This window comes from Cherax quadricarinatus, chromosome 39 (genome assembly GCF_038502225.1).
Source record: "Cherax quadricarinatus isolate ZL_2023a chromosome 39, ASM3850222v1, whole genome shotgun sequence".
Classification (NCBI taxonomy): Eukaryota; Metazoa; Arthropoda; class Malacostraca; order Decapoda; family Parastacidae; genus Cherax; species Cherax quadricarinatus.
In genome coordinates, this window is record NC_091330.1 from 9,016,656 (window position 1) to 9,043,942 (window position 27,287).

At 42.4% G+C, this 27,287-nt stretch overlaps 1 protein-coding gene across 3 annotated transcripts in view; it reads right to left on the bottom strand.

Moving 5' to 3' along the window:
* Window positions 1–5,167: 5,167 nt before the first annotated feature.
* LOC128696324 (apoptotic chromatin condensation inducer in the nucleus) overlaps window positions 5,168–27,287 on the bottom strand; it is a 104,299-nt gene continuing 82,179 nt past the window's right edge. Inside the window, exons 3-5 of one of the 3 annotated variants that reach the window (XM_053787523.2) lie at window positions 16,647–16,815; window positions 9,832–9,904; window positions 5,168–5,305 (exon numbers count right to left, since the gene is read on the bottom strand). In XM_053787523.2, coding sequence (XP_053643498.1) covers window positions 9,881–9,904; window positions 16,647–16,815 — 193 coding nt within the window. In that variant the 3' untranslated portion in view covers window positions 5,168–5,305; window positions 9,832–9,880. The remainder of the gene's footprint in view (window positions 5,306–9,831; window positions 9,905–16,646; window positions 16,816–27,287) is intronic. The other 2 variants (XM_053787524.2, XM_053787522.2) reach the window with 2 other exon arrangements.

The window sequence follows — 27,287 nt, forward strand, 5'->3', positions numbered from 1 at the left end:
CTGGACACTACTAGCATAACTCTGCTACTGTAACTACAAACACTGAAGACTGGACACCACTAGTATAACTCTGCTACTGTAACTACAAACACTGAAGACTGGACACCACTAGTATAACTCTGCTACTGTAACTACAAACACTGAAGACTGGACACCACTAGTATAACTCTGCTACTGTAACTACAAACATTGAAGACTAGACACTACCAGCACAGCTCTGCTGCTCCTGTAACTACAAACATTGAAGACTGGACACTACTAACATAGCTCTGCTGCTGTAACTACAAACATTGAAGACTGGACACTACTAACATAACTCTGCTGCTGTAACTACAAACATTGAAGACTGGACACTACCAGCACAGCTCTGCTGCTGCTGTAACTACAAACATTGAAGACTGGACACTACTAACATAACTCTGCTGCTGTAACTACAAACATTGAAGACTGGACACTACCAGCACAGCTCTGCTGCTGCTGTAACTACAAACATTGAAGACTGGACACTACCAGCACAGCTCTGCTGCTGCTGTAACTACAAACATTGAAGACTGGACACTACCAGCACAGCTCTGCTGCTGTAACTACAAACACTGAAGACTGGACACTACTAACGTAACTCTGCTGCTGTAACTACAAACACTGAAGACTGGACACTACTAACGTAACTCTGCTGCTGTAACTACAAACATTGAAGACTGGACACTACTAACGTAACTCTGCTGCTGTAACTACAAACATTGAAGACTGGACACTACCAGCACAGCTCTGCTGCTGCTGTAACTACAAACATTGAAGACTGGACACTACCAGCACAGCTCTGCTGCTGTAACTACAAACACTGAAGACTGGACACTACCAGCACAGCTCTGCTGCTGTAACTACTAACATTGAAGACTGGACACTACCAGCACAGCTCTGCTGCTGTAACTACAAACACTGAAGACTGGACACTACCAGCAAAGCTCTGCTGCTGTAACTACAAACATTGAAGACTGGACACTACCAGCACAGCTCTGCTGCTGCTGTAACTACAAACATTGAAGACTGGACACTACCAGCACAGCTCTGCTGCTGTAACTACAAACATTGAAGACTGGACACTACCAGCACAGCTCTGCTGCTGTAACTACAAACATTGAAGACTGGACACTACCAGCACAGCTCTGCTGCTGCTGTAACTACAAACATTGAAGACTGGACACTACCAGCACAGCTCTGCTGCTGTAACTACAAACATTGAAGACTGGACACTACCAGCACAGCTCTGCTGCTGCTGTAACTACAAACATTGAAGACTGGACACTACCAGCACAGCTCTGCTGCTGTAACTACAAACATTGAAGACTGGACACTACCAGCACAGATCTGCTGCTGCTGTAACTACAAACACTGAAGACTGGACACTACCAGCACGGCTCTGCTGCTGTAACTACAAACACTGAAGACTGGACACTACCAGCACAGCTCTGCTGCTGTAACTACAAACATTGAAGACTGGACACTACCAGCACAGCTCTGCTGTTGTAACTACAAACATTGAAGACTGGACACTACCAGCACAGCTCTGCTGCTGTAACTACAAACATTGAAGGCTGGACACTACCAGCACAGCTCTGCTGCTGTAACTACAAACATTGAAGACTGGACACTACCAGCACAGCTCTGCTGCTGTAACTACAAACACTGAAGACTGGACACTACCAGCACAGCTCTGCTGCTGTAACTACAAACATTGAAGACTGGACACTACCAGCACAGCTCTGCTGCTGTAACTACAAACACTGAATACTGGACACTACCAGCACAGCTCTGCTGCTGTAACTACTAACATTGAAGACTGGACACTACCAGCACAGCTCTGCTGCTGTAACTACAAACACTGAAGACTGGACACTACCAGCAAAGCTCTGCTGCTGTAACTACAAACATTGAAGACTGGACACTACCAGCACAGCTCTGCTGCTGCTGTAACTACAAACACTGAAGACTGGACACTACCAGCACAGCTCTGCTGCTGCTGTAACTACAAACATTGAAGACTGGACACTACCAGCACAGCTCTGCTGCTGTAACTACAAACATTGAAGACTGGACACTACCAGCACAGCTCTGCTGCTGCTTTAACTACAAACATTGAAGACTGGACACTACCAGCACAGCTCTGCTGCTGTAACTACAAACATTGAAGATTGGACACTACCAGCACAGCTCTGCTGCTGCTGTAACTACAAACACTGAAGACTGGACACTACCAGCACGGCTCTGCTGCTGTAACTACAAACACTGAAGACTGGACACTACCAGCACAGCTCTGCTGCTGTAACTACAAACATTGAAGACTGGACACTACCCGCACAGCTCTGCTGCTGTAACTACAAACATTGAAGACTGGACACTACCAGCACAGCTCTGCTGCTGTAACTACAAACATTGAAGACTGGACACTACCAGCACAGCTCTGCTGCTGTAACTACAAACACTGAAGACTGGACACTACCAGCACAGCTCTGCTGCTGTAACTACTAACATTGAAGACTGGGCACTACCAGCACAGCTCTGCTGCTGTAACTACAAACACTGAAGACTGGACACTATCAAGACAACTCTGCTGCTGTAACAAATACTGAAGACTGGACACTATCAAGACAACTCTGCTGCTGTTACAAATACTGAAGACTGGACACTATCAAGACAACTCTGCTGCTGTTACAAATACTGAAGACTGGACACTATCAAGACAACTCTGCTGCTGTTACAAATACTGAAGACTGGACACTACCAGCACAGCTCTGCTGCTGTAACTACAAACATTGAAGACTGGACACTACCAGCACAGCTCTGCTGCTGTAACTACAAACATTGAAGACTGGACACTACCAGCACAGCTCTGCTGCTGTAACTACAAACACTGAAGACTGGACACTACCAGCACAGCTCTGCTGCTGTAACTACTAACATTGAAGACTGGGCACTACCAGCACAGCTCTGCTGCTGTAACTACAAACACTGAAGACTGGACACTATCAAGACAACTCTGCTGCTGTTACAAACACTGAAGACTGGACACTATCAAGACAACTCTGCTGCTGTTACAAACACTGAAGACTGGACACTATCAAGACAACTCTGCTGCTGTTACAAACACTGAAGACTGGACACTATCAAGACAACTCTGCTGCTGTTACAAACACTGAAGACTGGACACTACCAGCACAGCTCTGCTGCTGTAACTACAAACATTGAAGACTGGACACTACCAGCACAGCTCTGCTGCTGTAACTACAAACATTGAAGGCTGGACACTACCAGTACAGCTCTGCTGCTGCTTAGCTTCAAATAGGTAATTACAAACTAGATATTTATTTGGTCGCTGCTCTATCCGAGAAATCCTCGTATTGCATAACCCCAGCCCCTTTTAACGTCAGCACGCACAAAAGGATTAGCGCAGAGTGTGGCACAAGTTTCTAATGAAATTACATATTAGCGTTGAAGATCTGAAGTGAAACAGAAGAGGTATTTAGAATTAATCACACGCACACTAATATCCTCATTTCTTCAATAAAAAAAAAGGCAAGAAACACCAGCTCTGAAGCCAAACTGAAGAAACATCCTTTTGTTATCCCAGAAAGATCAATACTCTGAAATATACCAGCACACTAAGTTCAAAGAAGTCTTTTTATGTTATCTCATCAGTGATGTATGACCCTGATGGGTTTAGCGTTTAGTTTTGATAATGATAATAATGTTATATCATGGAAATCAATTTCGGGAATAGTCTAAATAAAACTGAGCAGAGGGTACCTGCACTTGTCGTTCGTTCCACGAACCTTCACTTAGTAACAGATGACTAGGGTTGAAAAGTTGAAGTCGATCGGATAAGGCGTTCTGACGTTTTAAACAAAAGAAGTCTTAGTGAAAGCTTGTTGAGAGGAGAGTAACGTACCGGCTCAGGCAGGAAGTCGTGCAACATTTAAGGGTTCACTAAACTCGTGAGAGTTAAAAATCCCATAAAAATACAGAGTTTTCAATATTTTTTTCAGTATTTTTTAAGTTTTATTCTATTTAAAATTTTCTACAATACTCCAAGAAAAATGGATTCCGTTTTTTTTAAGAAAGTGTGGGACCAGTCCCTTACTACTGGAGCACCAGGCGCGCACCTGCTACCACTGAGTTAACTCCTATGAACACGTCAGGGTATATACAATGGTATATACCCTGTATCTCATTGTACGCATGCTCAAGAGTTTACTTTAATCCCTATTTTAGGGATTAAAATACTCTTGAACATGTGAACATGTGGCATCCAGCCTTAATTAATGAGCCTCATGTAGGCGATAGGCTTCAAGTGTAATTAACCAACCAGTCGGTTGCATGCAAGAATGTGAGTGAAGAATCAGACACATGTGCAACACCTGGGTATCTTTATTTGAGGACGTTTCGCCAACCAGTGGCTTTATCGACTCATTACAGAGAATATTGAAAACTGTTGAAACCAGAGACAGTAGACAATAAAATAATCAGTCTCTGTACCTTGCAGAACTATACACAGAAGACAACGGAAGATGCGGTAATCAGTCCCTCAGGATGGAACTCACATGCTACACACATATATGTACTTCCTCATCTTGTAGGTATTATACACTAATATTAAAATAAGAATATATATAGTTAGCACTTACCATCATTAGGACAAAGCGAGTGTGTGTGATGTAACACTTGTCCAAGACTTCCAGACGGCTGACACCTCTTCCCTAACTTCCAGATGACTGACAATCCTTCTCTGACTTCTAGATGACTGACACTTGATTCACGTTTGACACTTAAAACTTGACACACATCTCAGTCTTGACACTTCCTCAAAAAATCCACAAGTTGGGGTACAGCTCCTGTGCAGCTCTTGCAATGTTCATAGGCTCTTCAATTTCTCTTTTTGTGTTTGTGTGTGAGTTTTCGAAGTAGATTCAAGACAAGCAAGGGGTAATATGAGTGATAAACATGGCAAAAATGGAATGTAGTGACCGTAATAACAATGAATAATAATGAAGAGAGTCTCAACAACCAACACTATCACATGTGAGAGATGACGGGGATAATGTACAATAATATACACCAGAAAAACGATTTTTTTTTTTTGAAACAACTAATTTTTTGTTTTCTCACTAGAATATGAAAATGCAAAATACATTTCTTATAAATGTATAGATACAGAATTATGAAAAAACTGAAACTATATCTAAAATCTACTTGAAGATGTACTTTAGGAAGGGTGAAACATTGCCGAACTTGGACTCTCCGGAGGTGTCTGCAAGAAACAAGAAAAATAGTACAAATGTAACAAAAGCGTACCAAAAAAAAAAACAGTATTACAAAAAATTACATTTATACCATGTGCTAAAAATGGGTTATGGGATTGTCCACAAAATATAAGAATGACAAAAAAAAAATCTCAGGGGTGGTTTATCGTCTCTTGGTAAATTAGGGAATTTAATGAATGTTATCCAAAATGCAGGAGGTGTGTTTGTTGGTCAGGAAACAAGACAGTGTTTCCTGACGCGGGTTTTACAAAGTTTTTAAAAGAATTCAAAGCAGCGTTTCTTGTTCTTTAGAACACAGTGTTCCCTGACGCGGGTCATACTCAGCCCATAACAACACAAAAGGTGTTCAGTTCGTTAAGAAATAAGACAGCGTCCTTCCACCTGTCTCACCCAAGAAAACAACGAAGGTGTTGCTTTCTTGGTCCAGAAACAGGACAGTACCTCTTAACATGACTCTTTACCACTTTAACAGACTCACTACTGTAGACTCCCAGGATGGTACGAGAGACTAGCTTAGAAATAAATAATGCCTTTATGTATCACCACAAAAGGATTAAAATTGTGAATCTTGTCTCAGTCTCCCCTTAACCCATCAAGCAAGATTTAACTAAAATATTCGTAAGATTTAACTAAAATATTCGTAAGATTTAAAGGTAATATTAAAAAGAGTTAACGAGAATATTCATAACATTTAAAGAAACTATTCGCAAGATTTAATTAATGAAAATATTCGCAAATTCGCATCGAGAGAGAGAGGGAGGAGAGAGAGAGAGAGAGAGAGAGAGAGAGAGAGAGAGAGAGAGAGAGAGAGAGAGACAGAGAGACAGAGAGACAGAGAGACAGAGAGAGAGAGAGAGAGAGAGAGAGAGAGAGAGAGAGAGAGAGAGAGAGAGAGAGAGAGAGAGAGAGAGAGAGAGAGAGAGAGAGAGAGAGAGAGAGAGAAATCATTATCATGTCCCTCCTGGATATGATAATGATCCAGAAAGAACCAAAATATTCTTATAAAATTCCCTCTCTGAATTGTGAATTACTTGAGATTTGTAGACAGTCACGGTATTGTGAGTCACTGTCTTCTATGTCATTCACCCCAAAAAATAGTCAGTTTGACGATTGTATATAAACTGTGACACAAAAGACTTGATCTAGAAGTTAAATTTTCTTGTTAAAACCTACATTAAGCTATGCTATTAAAAATAATAATAACCTTCGGGCCATTAAAAGCAAAGATATTTTATTTTTCAACGAACCGGCCGTATCCCACCGAGGCAGGGTGACCTAAAACGAAAAACGAAAGGAGAAGGGTTTACTAGTCTTTTGTTTCCGGCATTATAGTCGCCTCTTACAACACGCATGGATTACGGAGGAAGAATTCTGTTTCACTTCCCATTATCACCAGAAAATCATATAAACAATATATATATATATATATATATATATATATATATATATATATATATATATATATATATATATATATATATATATATATATATATATATATATATATATATATATATATATATATATATATGCAATTTAATATTGTATTATATAATGTAATATCATTATAATATATAACGTAAAATAATGTAACTTTTGAAAAAAAAGGGGAGCAAAATGCTGGTTACGTTTTAAACTTGTGGTCAACCAAAACTGAGTACGAAGTTGTGCTACAGTGCCTGGGCCTCACAATCAATAAATACTGACATAAGAATAGTCAGACGTGCGACAAAGATGTCTCAAAAATTTAGATAAAATTAATTATGGAGGAAAACTGGAAGTGAGAAAGTGTGCAGTGACAATAAGAGATGACTAGAGATGTGTTGTTGTCTGGAAGTGTCGCTGTCTGGAAGTGTTGCTGTCTGGAAGTGTCGCTGTCTGGAAGTGTTGCTGTCTGGAAGTGTTGCTGTCTGGAAGTGTTGCTGTCTGGAAGTGTTACAGTCTGGAAGTGTTGCTGTCTTGAGTGTTGCTGTCTGGAAGCGTTGATGTCTGGAATTGTTACTGTCTGGAAGCGTTGATGTCTGGAATTGTTACTGTCTGGAAGTGTTGCTGTCTGGAAGTGCTGTTGTCTGGAATTGTTGTCTGTAAGTGTTGTCGTCTGGAGGTGTTGTTGTCTGGAAGTGTTGTTGTCTGGAAGTGTTGCTGTCTGGAAGTGTTGTTGTCTGGAAGTATTACTGTCTGGAAGTGTTGTTGTCTGAAAGTGTTGCTGTCTGGAAGTGATTCTGCCTGGAAGTGTTGTTTGAAAGTGTTGCTGTCTGGAAATGTTGTTATTGGAAGTGTTGCTGTCCGGAAGTGTTGCTGTCCGGAAGTGTTGCTGTCTGGAAGTGTTGCTGTCTGGAGGTGTTGCTGTCTTGAACTTTCTTAGACAAGAAATAATTTTTTGACCATGTCACTGAGGATTATACAGAGCAGCAAGACATATTTACACCAGAAGTCCGGCCACCATCAACATACAATCTCTGATCCCTCATAAGTTACCTTTCAAAGAACAAGATTCTCCGAATAGAGAGTTCAAATTGATTTTGTGTCATTGTTCAACATTTAGAAGGTATTTTATACCTCTTGTGTGTCTATCTCTTCCTGTGTGTGTGTGTGTGTGTGTGTGTGTGTGTGTGTGTGTGTGTGTGTGTGTGTGTGTGTGTGTGTGTGTGTGTGTGTGTGTGTAACAATACATCAGGGGTTCAAGATATAGCTTTAGATAAGGTTAGCGTCATATACAAAGATATTAATGCATTCTCAGGGCCAAAATGCAAAGCAATTATTTTTTTTAAAGAGCTGATGATATTACCCATGGAGGCGACAGTAATAATTTAGAATAGGGAATTGGAACTTCAGAGAGGGATGGTTGCACATTCCTTGCAGGAGGAGGAGGGGGGGGTATTTTAAAATAGAAAGCTGCTACTTCAGTTGGCTGGTAGTGCTTAAAATAGACAGACTGCAACTGCCAATCCTGTTCTAAGGATCCACAAAGGGACGAATCACGAGGGAGAAACTATGTTACAAGGGAGTAGTGATGGTGGTAGGCCAACGAGGTTGGTAGTTGGACAAAGACAGAGTGGAGGGGGGTGATGGTGGTTGTGATGATGGTAGTGATGGTGGTGGTGATGGTGGTGGTGATGGTGGTGGTGATGGTGGTAGTGATGGTGGTGGTGATGGTGGTGGTGATGGTGGTGGTTATGGTGGTGGTGATGGTGGTGGTGATGGTGGTAGGATAACGAGGGTTGTAGTAGACCAAAAAAGAGGGGGGAAGGGGGGTGTAACGGCAGACAAGGTGGTGAAAGACCAAAGAAAATGGTGGTAGAACAAAAAGGGTGGTGGTCACCACCAAACATAACACTTTCACAGTACAATGTCAGGCACATGAATGGAAGGAAAAATAACCGTTACATAGAATGCATCACCAGTGAAAAAAAATCCAGAAATGGAAAAATATATGCAAAGCAATGTTGCAGCAATGATGATTAAATGAGCATTGCAAGGGTAATGATGATTGCAGATTCGTATCTGATTGAATTAATGAACATATATGTGATGGTGAGTCCAGTCACTGGTGTGGATGTGTCGCTATTGATCTAGGGAGGGAGGGAGGACAGGGAGAGTAAAGTAGGCAGGGTGAGAAGACAGGAAGGAAGGGTAAGGGAAGGTGAGAGGGAGGTCTAGGGGGCAGGGAGGGAACGTCAGGAGGGTAGGAATGCAGGGAGAGAGGGTAGAAAATAAGGAAGGAGGGCTGGGAGGCAGAGTAGAAAGGGAGGGGAGAGAGGGAGGGAAGGGAAACAGAAAGGGAAGGCTGGAAGACAGGCAGAGAGAGTAACGAAACAGGCAGGAAGAGTAGGGAGACAAGGAGGTAGGGATAACATTAAGGGAGAGTGGGGAAACAAGGAGGTAGGGATGACATTAAGGGAGAGTGGGGAAACAAGGAGGTAGGGATGACATTAAGGGAGAGTGGGGAAACAAGGAGGTAGGGGTGACATTAAAGCAGGATAGGGAGACAAGGAGTTAGGGAGAACATTAAGGGAGGATAGGGAGACAAGGAGGTAGGGATAACATTAAGGGAGGATAGGGAGACAAGGAGGTAGGGATAACATTAAGGGAGGATAGGGAGACAAGGAGGTAGGGATAACATTAAGGGAGGATAGGGAGACAAGGAGGTAGGGATAACATTAAGGGGGGAGAGGGAGACAAGGAGGTAGGGATAACATTAAGGGAGGATAGGGAGACAAGGAGGTAGGGATAACATTAAGGGGGGAGAGGGAGACAAGGAGGTAGGGATAACATTAAGGGAGGATAGGGAGACAAGGAGGTAGGAATAACATTAAGGGGGGAGAGGGAGACAAGGAGGTAGGGATAACATTAAGGGAGGATAGGGATAACATTAAGGGGGGAGAGGGAGACAAGGAGGTAGGGATAACATTAAGGGAGGATAGGGAGACAAGGAGGTAGGGATAACATTAAGGGAGGATAGGGAGACAAGGATAACATTAAGGGAGGATAGGAAGAGCGTCATCAAGGCTACCTTGGTATGTGAACGTGTTAGTGTGAGTCGCTCGTGGATTCTAATACCTTTATGGATCTCCTCTAAGCTTCCTCTGCAAGGAGACACAAAATAAACCTTTACATCACTACATCACACACTGAATAAGACACATGTGCTACAGTTACATATCTTTATTCTGAAACGTTTCTCTTATACAGTAGGATTCTTCAGTCGAGTACAGGGAAGTTTGCAGAAGCAGTGAGGACGATGTAGTCAGTCCCTCAGTCTTAAAGACGTAGTTTTGAGGTGGTCAGTCCCTCAAAACTACGTCTTCAAGGCTGAGGGACTGACTACATCGTCTTCACTGCTTCTGCAGTGAAGAAGCCTACTGTGTAGGCGGTACGTTACGGAATAAAGATATATAACTGTCACACATCTATCTCACTTATCAACATGTCGGTATTATATACCGTTCTTATATTCATTCAATATTCTTCTTACAAGTATAAACAAAGTTCATTTGTGGGAACTTTGTAGAAAGTTCACTTTCCTATGACATAAATAATATCAAAGTCACTGAAATAATCTTTTTCAAGTTACTGTGAATTTAAGTTTTTTTTTTTTGAAGTTACAAAATTAGGATTTAAGTTACTGAACTTAATTTTTTTTTTTCAAAGTACTGAATTTAAGATTTTTGAAAAATCAATGAATATTATTTTTTTTTAAAAGACTTCCTGAATTTAAGAACAAATTTTAAATTTAATGAAATTTTACTTTTACTGATGTTACTAAATTAATAAAAAAAAAAGCATTTTTAAACTTAATGATTAAAGTTAGCTAATTCAGCCTTTTATCAAAGCTTCTGAACTTAAAACCACTTAAGTTCAATATTTTTAATTCTGAACGTAACTTTACGAGTCTGATTTTCACTATACAAAAAAAAATATAATAACTTTTCATAAACAAAAGAAGGAAGCGAAATATCAGCTGACGTATAATGCACAAAATATTATAGAGTGATAATTAGAACATATAATTTAGTGATGTGTATCACTGATGATAGAGGCTGACACTCGTTACCAGTGACGTCTATAACCGAGTTGATATTTTGATAATTATACCTATGGTTTCTGGCAGTTATAATACCTGGGGCTCATGGTAGTTATACCTATGGTTTAGGGTAATTATACCTATAGTTTATGATACTTATACCTATGATTTATGGTTAGTTATAATATCTATGGCTTATGGTAATTATACCTTAGGCTGATGGTAGTTATACCTATGGCTTAAGGTTATTATACCTATGGCTTAGGGTAGTTATACCTAAATTTAACATTAATCCTGCATATAGTGTTGTCATCCAGAAAGGGGATACCTCTGGCGTCAAATCTCCCTAACAAGGGTTGTGGGAAGAGGGGGATACCTAGAGCTTGAGAATGCCTCTTCGGATCGGCCTCAAATTTTCAACATGTGATGTACCCACTTTTTTTTCTTGCATTTCGTATTGGCTTGACCATTCGTCCGCCTAGCGCGAGATGGACACCTGGACATCTCGGCAGAAGTAAATTAGTGTGTCTGGTATCTAGCCATGCCCCAGGCTGCCATGCTTCAGGGTGCCATGTGCCAGGGTGTCATGCTTCAGGGTGCCATGCCCAATGGTACTAATCTCCAGGGTGTCATACCTCAGGATATTTTGTCCCAGGGTGCCATGCCTCAGGGTATCTTGTCCCAGGGTGCCATGCCTAAGGGTATCTTGTCCCAGGGTGCCATGCCTAAGGGTATCTTGTCCCAGGGTGCCATGCCTAAGGGTATCTTGTCCCAGGGTGCCATGCCCAAGGGTATCTTGTCCCAGGGTGCCATGCCTAAGGGTATCTTGTCCCAGGGTGCCATGCCCAAGGGTATCTTGTCCCAGGGTGCCATGCCCAAGGGTATCTTGTCCCAGGGTGCCATGCCCAAGGGTATCTTGTCCCAGGGTGCCATGCCTAAGGGTATCTTGTACCAGGGTGCCATGCCCAAGGGTATCTTGTCCCAGGGTGCCATGCCCGAGGGTATCTTGTACCAGGGTGCCATGGCCAAGGGTATCTTGTAGGGAGCCTTGAGTTTTTTACATTCAAGGCACCCGAGCCATATAGTTTTTTAAACGTTCAAAACGTGTAACTAACCCCTAAGTCATTTTCTGAGTGAGTGAGGCGTGCCAGGCTCAGGGACAATAATTGTACTTATTTTATTTCTAACGTAAATAACGAAAACAGTTACTGAAATTATATAAATGCGACAGGAGTCACCAAAATGCTTTCAGTCGGAAGGTTCCTTGACGATGACGGGTTCATGAGTGGGCAGAAATACCTCTACCTGACCAGCCAGGCTGTGGTTTACGTGCGTCTCGCAGTAACAGCCTGGGTGATAAGGTCCTGATCCACCACGAGGCTTGGTCATGGACCAGGCAGCGGGGGCGATGACCCCCGAAACACCCTACAGGTATATCCCGGGTATAACACACAAGGTGTGAAGGGAGTGAGAGAAAACAGGGCTACACTCACCCTGCAGTGTGTATATCTCAGAGTATAATAACAATAAAATTTACATCTGCAAGTACATGTACAAGGTGTACAAGTCTAGCTGACGTCAATGACATACTATTACATAGAAAGTCCCTTGTTATGCTGAGCATTTCGGGGAAATTAGGTCAATTTTATCATGATTATGCAACCCACAAGAATCAACTAACACCCAGGTACCTATTTTACTGACAGGTGAACATGGACACCTATCTAACGGAAACACGTTCTGTTTCCACCCGTACTGGGAATCGAACCTCAGTGTGTGAGTTGAGTATATTTTAATCCCTAATTTTTCAGGGACCGAAACATTGATGACTGGTGATGATCAGGTTACGTGCAGTCTTAATGACCATCGTGTAGTCGGCAGGGTTCAAACCTCATTAACCAATTAGAGAGAGTGTGTTGTGACGTGTTGAGAGATGCTCACCAACACAAGCAATTATCATGAGTGATATTTATCATTGGGAACCTCGCTTGGGAACCTTCTAGTCTGGAAGCCTTCTAGCCTGGAAGGCTTCTAGTCTGGAAGCCTTCTAGCCTGGAAGCCTTCTAGCCTCGGAGCCTTCTAGCCTGGAAGCCTTCTAGCCTCGGAGCCTTCTAGCCTGCAAGCCTTCTAGCCTCGAAGCCTTCTAGCCTGGAAGCCTTCTAGCCTCGGAGCCTTCTAGCCTGCAAGCCTTCTAGCCTGGAAACCTTCTAGCCTGGAAACCTTCTAGCCTGGAAGCCTTCTAGCCTGGAAACCTTCTAGCCTGGAAACCTTCTAGCCTGGAAGCCTTCTAGCCTGGAAACCTTCTAGCCTGCAAGTCTTCTAGCCTGGAAACTTTCTAGCCTGGAAGCCTTCTAACCTAGAAGCCTTCTAGCCTGGAAGCTTCTAGCCTGGAAACCTTCTAGCCTGGAAGCCTTCTAGCCTGGAAGCCTTCTAGCCTGGAAGCCTACTAGTCTGGAAGCCTTCTAGCCTGGAAACTTTCTAGCCTGGAAGCCTTCTAACCTAGAAGCCTTCTAGCCTGGAAGCGTCTAGCCTGGAAGCCTTCTAGCCTGGAAGCCTTCTAGCCAGGAAGCTTTCTAGCCTGGAAGCCTTCTAGCCTGGAAGCATTCTAGCCTGGAAGCTTTCTAGCCTGGAAGACTTCTAGCCTGGAAGCCTTCTCGCCTAGAAGCCTTCTAGCCTGGAAGCCTTCTAGCCTGGAAGCCTTCTAGCCTGGAAGCCTTCTAGCCTGGAAGCCTTCTCGCCTGGAAGCCTTCTCGCCTGGAAGCCTTCTAGCCTGGAAGCCTTCTAGCCTGGAAGCTTTCTAGCCTGGAAGCCTTCTCGCCTGGAAGCCCTCTAGCCTGGAAGCCTTCTAGCCTGGAAGCCTTCTAGCCTGGAAGCCTTCTAGCCTGGAAACCTTCTAGCCTGGAAGCCTTCTAGCCTGGAAGCCTTCTCGCCTGGAAGCCTTCTAACCTCGAAGCCTTCTAGCCTGCAAGCCTTCTAGCCTGGAAACCTTCTAGCCTGGAAGCCTTCTAGGCTGGAAACCTTCTAGCCTGGAAACCTTCTAGCCTGGAAGCCTTCTAGCCTGGAAACCTTCTAGCCTGCAAGTCTTCTAGCCTGGAAACTTTCTAGCCTGGAAGCCTTCTAACCTAGAAGCCTTCTAGCCTGGAAGCTTCTAGCCTGGAAACCTTCTAGCCTGGAAGCCTTCTAGCCTGGAAGCCTTCAAGCCTGGAAGCCTTCTAGTCTGGAAGCCTTCTAGCCTGGAAACTTTCTAGCCTGGAAGCCTTCTAACCTAGAAGCCTTCTAGCCTGGAAGCGTCTAGCCTGGAAGCCTTCTAGCCTGGAAGCCTTCTAGCCAGGAAGCCTTCTAGCCTGGAAGCCTTCTAGCCTGGAAGCCTTCTAGCTTGGAAGCATTCTAGCCTGGAAGCTTTCTAGCCTGGAAGCCTTCTAGCCTGGAAGCCTTCTCGCCTAGAAGCCTTCTAGCCTGGAAGCCTTCTAGCCTGGAAGCCTTCTAGCCTGGAAGCCTTCTAGCCTGGAAGCCTTCTAGCCTGGAAGCCTTCTCGCCTGGAAGCCTTCTAGCCTGGAAGCCTTCTAGCCTGGAAGCTTTGTAGCCTGGAAGCCTTCTCGCCTGGAAGCCTTCTAGCCTGGAAGCCTTCTAGCCTGGAAGCCTTCTAGCCTGGAAGCCTTCTAGCCTGGAAGCCTCCTAGCCTGGAAGCCTTCTAGCCTGGAAGCCTTCTCGCCTGGAAGCCTTCTCGCCTGGAAGCCTTCTAGCCTGGAAGCCTTCTAGTCTGGAAGCCTTCTAGCCTCGAAGCCTTCTAGCCTGGAAGTCTTCTAGCCTGGAAACTTTCTAGCCTGGAAGCCTTCTAACCTAGAAGCCTTCTAGCCTGGAAGCCTTCTAGCCAGGAAGCCTTCTAGCCTGGAAGCTTTCTAGCCTGGAAGCCTTCTAGCCTGGAAGCATTCTAGCCTGGAAGCTTTCTAGCCTGGAAGCCTTCTAGCATAGAAGCCTTCTCGCCTAGAAGCCTTCTAGCCTGGAAGCCTTCTAGCCTGGAAGCCTTCTAGCCTGGAAGCATTCTAGCCTGGAAGCCTTCTAGCCTGGAAGCCTTCTAGCCTGGAAGCCTTCTAGCCTGGAAGCTTTCTAGCCTGGAAGTCTTCTCGCCTGGAAGCCTTCTAGCCTGGAAGCCTTCTAGCCTGGAAGCCTTCTAGCCTGGAAACCTTCTAGCCTGGAAGCCTCCTAGCCTGGAAGCCTTCTAGCCTGGAAGCCTTCTAGCCTGGAAGCCTTCTAGCCTGCAAGCCTTCTAGCCTGGAAGCCTTCTAGCCTGGAAGCCTTCTAGCCTGGAAGCCTTCTAGCCTGGAAGCCTTCTAGCCTGGAAGCCTTCTCGCCTGGAAGCCTCCTAGCCTGGAAGCCTTCTAGCCTGGAAGCCTTCTAGCCTGGAAGCCTTCTCGCCTGGAAGCCTTCTAGCCTGGAAGCCTTCTCGCCTGGAAGCCTTCTAGCCTGGAAGCCTTCTAGCCTGGAAGCCTTCTAGCCTGGGAGCCTTCTAGCCTGGAAGCCTTCTAGCCTGGAAGCCTTCTAGCCTGGAAGCCTTCTCGCCTGGAAGCCTTCTAGCCTGGAAGCCTTCTAGCCAGGAAGCCTTCTAGCCAGGAAGCCTTCTAGCCAGGAAGCCTTCTAGCCAGGAAGCCTTCTAGCCAGGAAGCCTTCTCGCCAGGAAGCATTCTAGCCAGGAAGCCTTCTAGCCAGGAAGCCTTCTAGCCTGGAAGCCTTCTCGCCTGGAAGCCTTCTAGCCTGGAAGCCTTCTAGCCAGGAAGCCTTCTAGCCTGGAAGCCTTCTCGCCTGGAAGCCTTCTAGCCTGGAAGCCTTCTAGCCTGGAAGCCTTCTAGCCTGGAAGCCTTCTAGCCTGGAAGCCTTCTAGCCTGGAAGCCTTCTAGCCTGGAAGCCTTCTAGCCTGGAAGCTTTCTAGCCTGGAAGCCTTCTAGCCTGGAAGCCGTCTAGCCTGGAAGCCTTCTAGCCTGGAAGCCTTCTAGCCTGGAAGCCTTCTAGCCTGGAAGCCTTCTAGCCTGGAAGCCTTCTCGCCAGCCACTGATACAAATTTTGATATTAAGGTTACGAGTGTTTGCTTTTAAAATTATTAACCTGTCGCACTAAGTTTTATTACTGACCTGTCGCACTAAGTTTTATTACTGACCTGTCGCACTAAGTTTTATTATTGACCTATTTCACTAAGTTTTATTACTGACCTGTCGCACTAAGTTTTATTATTAACCTATTTCACTAAGTTTTATTATTGACCTGTCGCACTAAGTTTTATTACTGACCTGTCGCACTAAGTTTTTACCTTCGTTACAATGTTAAAACGTTTGAAGGGAACTAAATCTTTACATTATCAACATCCTTTATTATCACTAAGAAATTAATGAAGGTGTTATACCACACTCAGTATACAAGTGTGTGTGTGTGTGTGTGTATCACACATTCCATCAATATCTCTCTCTCTCTCTCTCCCTCCCTGTCTCTCTCAACATTTATCCTCGAGAAAGCTGCAGTTTCTAACAGCCTGTCTCACTCTAAATGTTGTCGTTTTAGATGGTCCTCTAGAGAGACACCAGCCCCGTTACTCTAGTTAGAGATTCATGAGTGAGGAAGGGGAGTGAGGGAAGGAGGGAGAGAGTAGATGAGATAGAGGGAGATAGATAGATAGATAGATAGATAGATAGAGAGAGAGAGAGAGAGAGAGAGAGAGAGAGAGAGAGAGAGAGAGAGAGAGAGAGAGAGAGAGAGAGAGAGAGAGAGAGAGAGAGAGAAGAGAGAGAGAGAGCAGACGGAAGATGGAAACCCACCTGGTCTTGTGACACTACAGAGCTTCGGTTACTCCTCACGCCGAGGTCCATGCCGAAGGGGTTGAGCTGGTGCGCCCCAGGGATGGTCCTCGGGGCTTCTTGTGGCTGCCTACTGCTGTAGTAGTCGCAGTCGCGGGGAGAGCCACCTCCTCCTTCTGCAGACGAGTCGCTGTAGGAAGGTAAAAATCAGGATGTTGAAAATGGTATGAAATACATACCGAACAGTTGATGATTTAGACACATGTGCAACGGTCGGGAATTTATATTGTTGAAACAGAGGCAGCAGGTGTTAGTGGTAGTGAAACGAAGTCCATCAACATTTTCCAAGGCTGATGAACTGATTACATTATCTTTGTTTCACTGCTGCATCGCTGCTTCTGTATTTGACTGAAGAAGTTTATAGTGTAGGTGATGCCCAAGTGTCGCACATGTGTTTTACTCATCAAAAAATCACGATAAAATACGATGAAAATTAATAACAGACTAATGTAACACTCCGTGTGGCTGGTTTAACTAACTCAATGGTTCCCAACTTTTTCATCACCAAGGACCCCTTTTATTTAAATTAATTTTCCCAGGGGTCCATGGTTTTTGAAAGGTGTGTCTACTCAACAAACCAATTTTATTAACAAACAACGAACTCATTTTCCCAGTTTCATCTCTCAACTGAAAGAAATACGTAACTGAGTAGTGAGTATACAGTTAAATAAGTGGCAGTATTAAGAAAAACTTATTTAATGAGATGGTTGATGCTGCTTTGTTGACACTCTCTTCCGAATTTCAGGTTCAACGCCAAACTGTTTTAAGCCTGGATCAGGTTCCACATTCATCCTGTTTCTGTATTTTGATATAAAACAGCTGGGAGAAAGGTAGCTCGCAAACATGTAGTGGAGATTGGCATTAAATATCTCAGCGCTTTGGATGTCAGTTCTGGCTACTCATTCTTTACATGTTACCAAAAGTCTGATAAGTTGTACGGAATGTAACTTGATGGAGGTTTGGCATGTTCGATTCCCCAGCCCATAAAATAAGAATAACAGTTTAAAAAAAAGCGTCTAAAAAATTAATTCAGTCCTGCCGATTTGGAAACGGCTTTGAAATTTTGAACTTAGCTCACAGACCCCCAGTACAACGTCAGAGGACGCCCCGACCCCCAGGGGTACAACGACCAAAGGTTGGGAACCACTGGACTAACTAATGATTCGAAAGTGTGTCTTATCACAGCAATAGGCTTGTAGATATGCTGTATTAGTAGAATATAATTCATAAATCCCCGTGCACAATTCCCAATTCTAGAAACAATAACTAAAGACAACTGTTGTTTATCGCCGTGTGTTGTACGGCAGTCATCAAGTGCACGAAACACCGAGTGAAAGGAAGAACTCGTGTATCGTGACATGACCAACAAGTGACTTAGAAATAAGTGACATAGTAATAATGTTGCTATAATTATCGAAAACATGTTAGGTAAAAGTATACAAGTGCAACTAATGTCACATTAGTTGCACTAGTGTCCTTTTAACTAACATCAGTGACATCACTGCCAATTCCGGAGGGAGTAACACACTTCCACCTTCTGCTGTAAAGACTTTAAAATTCAAGACAACTGCAGTGACATTCGATTCATTTAATTTTCTTTTGCAATTACAACGTGCCTCTTGCAACAAGGATGCGACCGACGCTGCGTAATTACAAAATAGCAATCAATTGATTCTACTGTCACTGGAGTTGTCCATCAATTTCAACACCTCACACGATTGACAACGGTAACCTCACGCAAACTGTGAGTGAGGTCACTAGTTACCAGCTAAAGTACAGGCCATGTTAACTGACACACTGTTTCTTGACATAATACTTCACCTGCTTGTTAAACGTCTTAGAAGAATGGTATGTATAATTGTCTCATTCTTAATTTTCCTTAACACAGCGAACTTCAATTGAAAATTATATATATATATATATATATATATATATATATATATATATATATATATATATATATATATATATATATATATATATATATATATATATATATATATATATATATATATATATATATATATATATATATATATATATATATATATATATATATATATATATATATATATATATATATATATATATATATATATATATATATATATATATATATATATATATATACATATATATATATATATATATATATATATATATATATATATATATATATATATATATATATATATATATATATATATATATATATATATATATACGTACATGCAAAACAACCACTGTGAAAGAATAGAGAAGTTCCAAGCGCTTTCGTGACTACTCGCATTATCAAGGAACAATTGTTCCTTGATAATGTGAGTAGTCACGAAAGCCCTTGGAACTTCTCTATTCTTTCACATTGGTTGTTTTGCATATTCTGAAATCACCTGTTTACTGTGATCTTATTGCATATATATATATATATATATATATATATATATATATTATTATCACACTGGCCGATTCCCACCAAGGCAGGGTGGCCCGAAAAAGAAAAACTTTCACCATCATTCACTCCATCACTGTCTTGCCAGAAGGGTGCTTTACACTACAGTTTTTAAACTGCAACATTAACACCCCTCCTTCAGAGTGCAGGCACTGTACTTCCCATCTCCAGGACTCAAGTCCGGCCTGCCGGTTTCCCTAAACCCCTTCATAAATGTTACTTTGCTCACACTCCAACAGCACGTCAAGTATTAAAACCCATTTGTCTCCATTCACTCCAAGTCCAAGCCCCTCGCACACAAAACCTCCTTTACCCCCTCCCTCCAACCTTTCCTAGGCCGACCATTACCCAGCCTTCCTTCCACTACAGACTGATACACTCTTGAAGTCACTCTGTTTCGCTCCATTCTCTCTACATGTCCGAACCACCTCAACAACCCTTCCTCAGCCCTCTGGACAACAGTTTTGGTAATCCCGCACCTCCTCCTAACTTCCAAACTACGAAGTCTCTGCATTATATTCACGCCACACATTGCCCTCAGACATGACATCTCAACTGCCTCCAGCCTTCTCCTCGCTGCAACATTCATCACCCATGCTTCACACCCATATAAGAGCGTTGGTAAAACTATACTCTCATACATTCCCCTCTTTGCCTCCAAGGACAAAGTTCTTTGTCTCCACAGACTCCTAAGTGCACCACTCACCCTTTTCCCCTCATCAATTCTATGATTCACCTCATCTTTCATAGACCCATCCGCTGACACGTCCACTCCCAAATATCTGAAAAAATTCACCTCCTCCATACTCTCTCCCTCCAATCTGATATCCAATCTTTCATCACCTAATCTTTTTGTTAGCCTCATAACCTTACTCTTTCCTGTATTCACTTTCAATTTTCTTCTTTTGCACAACCTACCAAATTCATCCACCAATCTCTGCAACTTCTCTTCAGAATCTCCCAAGAGCACAGTGTCATCAGCAAAGAGCAACTGTGACAACTCCCACTTTATGTGTGATTCTTTATCTTTTAACTCCACGCCTTTTGCCAAGACCCTCGCATTTACTTCTCTTACAACCCCATCTATAAATATATTAAACAACCATGGTGACATCACACATCCTTGTCTAAGGCCTACTTTTACTGGGAAATAATTTCCCTCTTTCCTACATACTCTAACTTGAGCCTCACTATCCTCGTAAAAACTCTTCACTGCTTTCAGTAACCTACCTCCTACACCATACACCTGCAACATCTGCCACATTGCCCCCCTATCCACCCTGTCATACGCCTTTTCCAAATCCATAAATGCCACAAAGACCTCTTTAGCCTTATCTAAATACTGTTCACTTATATGTTTCACTGTAAACACCTGGTCCACACACTCCCTACCTTTCCTAAAGCCTCCTTGTTCATCTGCTATCCTATTCTCCGTCTTACTCTTAATTCTTTCAATAATAACTCTACCATACACTTTACCAGGTATACTCAACAGACTTATCCCCCTATAATTTTTGCACTCTCTTTTGTCCCCTTTGCCTTTATACAAAGGAACTATGCATGCTCGCTGCCAATCCCTAGGTACCTTACCCTCTTCCATACATTTATTAAATAATTGCACCAACCACTCCAAAACTATATCCCCACCTGCTTTTAACATTTCTATCTTTATCCCATCAATCCCGGCTGCCTTACCCCCTTTCATTTTACCTACTGCCTCACGAACTTCCCCCACACTCACAACTAGCTCTTCCTCACTCCTACAAGATGTTATTCCTCCTTGCCCTATACACGAAATCACAGCTTCCCTATCTTCATCAACATTTAACAATTCCTCAAAATATTCCCTCCGTCTTCCCAATACCTCTAACTCTCCATTTAATAACTCTCCTCTTCTATTTTTAACTGACAAATCCATTTGTTCTCTTGGCTTCCTTAACTTGTTAATCTCACTCCAAAACTTTTTCTTATTTTCAACAAAATTTGTTGATAACATCTCACCCACTCTCTCATTTGCTCTCTTTTTACATTGCTTCACCACTCTCTTAACCTCTCTCTTTTTCTCCATATACTCTTCCCTCCTTGCATCACTTCTACTTTGTAAAAACTTCTCATATGCTAACTTTTTCTCCCTTACTGCTCTCTTTACATCATCATTCCACCAATCGCTCCTCTTCCCTCCTGCACCCACTTTCCTGTAACCACAAACTTCTGCTGAACACTCTAACACTGCATTTTTAAACCTACCCCATACCTCTTCGACCCCATTGCCTATGCTCTCATTAGCCCATCTATCCTCCAATAGCTGTTTATATCTTACCCTAACTGCCTCCTCTTTTAGTTTATAAACCTTCACCTCTCTCTTCCCTGATGCTTCTATTCTCTTTGTACCCCATCTACCTTTTACTCTCAGTGTAGCTACAACTAGAAAGTGATCTGATATATCTGTGGCCCCTTTATAAACATGTACATCCTGAAGTCTACTCAACAGTCTTTTATCTACCAATACATAATCCAACAAACTACTGTCATTTCGCCCTACATCATATCTTGTATACGTATTTATCCTCTTTTTCTTAAAATATGTATTACCTATAACTAAACCCCTTTCTATACAAAGTTCAATCAAAGGGCTCCCATTATCATTTACACCTGGCACCCCAAACTTACCTACCACACCCTCTCTAAAAGTTTCTCCTACTTTAGCATTCAGATCCCCTACCACAATTACTCTCTCACTTGGTTCAAAGGCTCCTATACATTCACTTAACATCTCCCAAAATCTCTCTCTCTCCTCTACATTCCTCTCTTCTCCAGGTGCATACACGCTTATTATGACCCACTTTTCACATCCAACCTTTACTTTAATCCACATAACTCAAGAAATCATAATGACACGATTGCAAACAAACCATACCCCCGGCCGGGATTGAACCCACGGTCATAGAGTCTCAAAACTCCAGCCCGTCGCGTTAGCCACTAGACCAGCTAGCCACAATAAGATTCATCCAACTAGGTATATTTCTACACCATAGGAAGGTTAGCACAGGCACCACTGTGACCACAGATGCAAGCTGGAGATTCGTCTGTAAAAACTTGCATTTGTGGTCACAGTGGTGCCTGTGCTAACCTTCCTATGGTGTAGAAATATACCTAGTTGGATGAATCTTATTGTGGCTAGCTGGTCTAGTGGCTAACGCGACGGGCTGGAGTTTTGAGACTCTATGACCGCGGGTTCAATCCCGGCCGGGGGTATGGTTTAAGAGAAAAGGAAAGAGGAAAGGGGAAGAGGGAGAAGAAGATCCACATAATTCTTGCATTTACACATTCATATTCTCTTTTCTCCTTCCATAACTGATCCTTCAACATTACTGCTACCCCTTCCTTTGCTCTATCTCTCTCAGATACTCCAGATTTAATCCCATTTATTTCCCCCCACCGAAACTCCCCTACCCCCTTCAGCTTTGTTTCGCTTAGGGCCAGGACATCCAACTTCTTTTCATTCATAACATCAGCAATCATCCGTTTCTTGTCATCCGCACTACATCCACGCACATTCAAGCATCCCAGTTTTATAAAGTTTTTCTTCTTCTCTTTTTTAGTAAATATCTACAGGAGAAGGGGTTACTAGCCCATTGCTCCCGGCATTTTAGTCGTATCATACGACACGCATGGCTTACGGAGGAAAGATTCTTTTCCACTTCCCCATGGACAATAGAAGAAATAAAGAAGAACAAGAGCTATTTAGAAAAAGGGGAAAAACGTAGATGTATGTATATATATATATGCATGTGCATGTCTGTGAAGTGTGACCAAAGTGTAAGTAGGAGTAGCAAGATATCCCTGTTATCTAGAGTGTTTATGAGACAGAAAAAGAAACCAGCAATCCTACCATCATGCAAAACAGTTACAGGTTTCTGTTTCACAGTCATCTGGCAGGACGGTAGTACTTCCCTGGGTGGTTGCTGTCTACCAACCTACTACCTATATATATATATATATATATATATATATATATATATATATATATATATATATATATATATATATATATATATATATATATATTTTTCAACAAGTCGGCCGTCTCCCACCGAGGCAGGGTGACCCAAAAAGAAAGAAAATCCCCAAAAAGAAAATACTTTCATCATTCAACACTTTCACCACACTCACACATTATCACTGCTTTTGCAGAGGTGCTCAGAATACAACAGTTTAGAAGCATATACGTATAAAGATACACAACATATCCCTCCAAGGTGCCAATATCCCAAACCCCTCCTTTAAAGTGCAGGCATTGTACTTCCCATTTCCAGGACTCAAGTCCGACTATATGAAAATAACCGGTTTCCCTGAATCCCTTCACTAAATATTACCCTGCTCACACTCCAACAGATCGTCAGGTCCCAAGTATCATTGTCAGCATAGTTGCTGATCCCAGTGTTGTATAGCATATCAGTATCATCCATGTGCTTTAGATAGGAGATCCCTTTTAGGCCTGTGACTGTGTGACGTCACGGGATGCGCATGTGTACGTTCGTACCTCTGCCTCGGTCTCAGTCGGCGTTAGACATCCAGGCTAGGACAGGCAGAGGCTGGGCTCCATTTCCCATCATCACAGTCTGACAATATATGTTACCATCCAACAAGTGTGTCTACCTACAACCCTCGATATCTCCATTTAAGAACCCCTACGATATCATTCGTCTCCATTCACTCCTATCTAACACGCTCCTGCACGCTTGCTGGAATCCAAGCCCCTCGCCCACAAAACCTCCTTTACCCCCTCTTTCCAACCCTTTCGAGGACGACCCCTACCCCTCCTTCCTTCCCCTATAGATTTATATGCTTTCCATGTCATTCTACTTTGATCCATTCTCTCTAAATGACCAAACCACCTCAACAACCCCTCTTCTGCCCTCTGACTAATGCTTTTATTAACTCCACACCTTCTCCTAATTTCCACACTCCGAATTTTCTGCATAATATTTACACCACACATTGCCCTTAGACAGGACATCTCCACTGCCTCCAACCGTCTCCTCGCTACTGCATTTACCACCCAAGCTTCACACCCATATAAGAGTGTTGGTACTACTATACTTTCATACATTCCCTTCTTTGCCTCCACAGATAACGTTTTTTGACTCCACATATACCTCAACGCACCACTCACCTTTTTTCCCTCATCAATTCTATGATTAACCTCATCCTTCATAAATCCATCCGCCGACACGTCAACTCCCAAGTATCTGAAAACATTCACTTCTTCCATACTCCTCCTCCCCAATTTGATATCCAATTTTTTTTATCTAAATCATTTGATACTCTCATCAACTTACTCTTTTCTATGTTCACTTTCAACTTTCTACCTTTACACACATTCTCAAACTCATGCACTAACCTTTGCAATTTTTCTTTAGAATCTCCCATAAGCACAGTATCATCAGCAAAAAGTAACTGTGTCAATTCCCATTTTGAATTTGATTCCCCATAATTTAATCCCACCCCTCTCCCGAACACCCTAGCATTTACTTCTTTTACAACCCCATCTATAAATATATTAAACAACCATGGTGACATTACACATCCCTGTCTAAGACCTACTTTTACCGGGAAGTATTCTCCCTCTCTTCTACACACCCTAACCTGAGCCTCACTATCCTCATAAAAGCTCTTTACAGCATTTAGTAACTTACCACCTATTCCATAAACTTGCAACATCTGCCACATTGCTCCTCTATCCACTCTATCATATCCCTTTTCTAAATCCATAAATGCAATAAATATATAATAAATATAAATGCAATATATATATATATATATATACATATATATATATATATATATATATATATATATATATATATATATATATATATATATATATATATATATATATGTTATGAATGAAAAGAAGTTGTATGTCCTGGCCCTAAGCGAAACAAAGCTGAAGGGGGTAGGGGAGTTTCGGTGGGGGGAAATAAATGGGATTAAATCTGGAGTATCTGAGAGAGTTAGAGCAAAAGAAGGGGTAGCAGTAATGTTGAATGATCAGTTATGGAAGGAGAAAAAGAGAATATGAATGTGCAAATGCAAGAATTATGTGGATTAAAGTAAAAGTTGGATGCGAGAAGTGGGTCATAATAAGCGTGTATGCACCTGGAGAAGAGAGGAATGCAGAGGAGAGAGAGATATTTTGGGAGATGTTAAGTGAATGTATAGGAGCCTTTGAACCAAGTGAGAGAGTAATTGTGGAAGGGGACCTGAATGCTAAAGTAGGAGAAACTTTTAGAGAGGGTGTGGTAGGTAAGTTTGGGGTGCCAGGTGTAAATGATAATGGGAGCCCTTTGATTGAACTTTGTATAGAAAGGGGTTTAGTTATAGGTAATACATATTTTAAGAAAAAGAGGATAAATAAGTATACAAGATATGATGTAGGGCGAAATGACAGTAGTTTGTTGGATTATGTATTGGTAGATAAAAGACTGTTGAGTAGACTTCAGGATGTACATGTTTATAGAGGGGCCACAGATATATCAGATCACTTTCTAGTTGTAGCTACACTGAGAGTAAAAGGTATATGGGATACAAAGAGAATAGAAGCATCAGGGAAGAGAGAGGTGAAGGTTTATAAACTAAAAGAGGAGGCAGTTAGGGAAAGATATAAACAACTATTGGAGGATAGATGGGCTAATGAGAGCATAGGCAATGGGGTCGAAGAGGTATGGGGTAGGTTTAAAAATTTAGTGTTAGAGTGTTCAGCAGAAGTTTGTGGTTACAGGAAAGTGGGTGCGGGAGGAAGGAGGAGCGATTGGTGGAATGATGATGTAAAGAGAGTAGTAAGGGAGAAAAAGTTAGCATATGAGAAGTTTTTACAAAGTAGAAGTGATGCAAGGAGAGAAGAGTATATGGAGAAAAAGAGAGAGGTTAAGAGAGTGGTGAAGCAATGTAAAAAGAGAGCAAATGAGAGAGTGGGTGAGATGTTATCAACAAATTTTGTTGAAAATAAGAAAAAGTTTTGGAGTGAGATTAACAAGTTAAGGAAGCCTAGAGAACAAATGGATTTGTCAGTTAAAAATAGGAGAGGAGAGTTATTAAATGGAGAGTTAGAGGTATTGGGAAGATGGAGGGAATATTTTGAGGAATTGTTAAATGTTGATGAAGATAGGGAAGCTGTGATTTCGTGTTTATCTGGAGTTTATCTGGAGAGAGTTCCGGGGGTCAACGCCCCCGCGGCCCGGTCTGTGACCAGGCCTCCTTAGGTCAGTGTCCCAGGATGCGACCCACACCAGTCGACTAACACCCAGGTACCCATTTTACTGATGGGGAACATAGACAACAGGTGGAAAGAAACACGCCCAATGTTTCTACTCTGGCTGGGAATCGAACCCAGGCCCTCACCGTGTGAAGCGAGAGCGTTAACCACCAGGCCACCAGGAGGAATAACATCTTATAGGAGTGAGGAAGAGCCAGTTGTGAGTGTGGGGGAAGTTCGTGAGGCAGTAGGTAAAATGAAAGGGGGTAAGGCAGCCGGGATTGATGGGATAAAGATAGAAATGTTAAAAGCAGGTGGGGATATAGTTTTGGAGTGGTTGGTGCAATTATTTAATAAATGTATGGAAGAGGGTAAGGTACCTAGGGATTGGCAGAGAGCATGCATAGTTCCTTTGTATAAAGGCAAAGGGGACAAAAGAGAGTGCAAAAATTATAGGGGGATAAGTCTGTTGAGTATACCTGGTAAAGTGTATGGTAGAGTTATTATTGAAAGAATTAAGAGTAAGACGGAGAATAGGATAGCAGATGAACAAGGAGGCTTTAGGAAAGGTAGGGGGTGTGTGGATCAGGTATTTACAGTGAAACATATAAGTGAACAGTATTTAGATAATGCTAAAGAGGTCTTTGTGGCATTTATGGATTTGGAAAAGGCGTATGACAGGGTGGATAGGGGGGCAATGTGGCAGATGTTGCAGGTGTATGGTGTAGGAGGTAGGTTACTGAAAGCAGTGAAGAGTTTTTACGAGGATAGTGAGGCTCAAGTTAGAGTATGTAGGAAAAAGGGAAATTATTTCCCAGTAAAAGTAGACCTTAGACAAGGATGTGTGATGTCACCGTGGTTGTTTAATATATTTATAGATGGGGTTGTAAGAGAA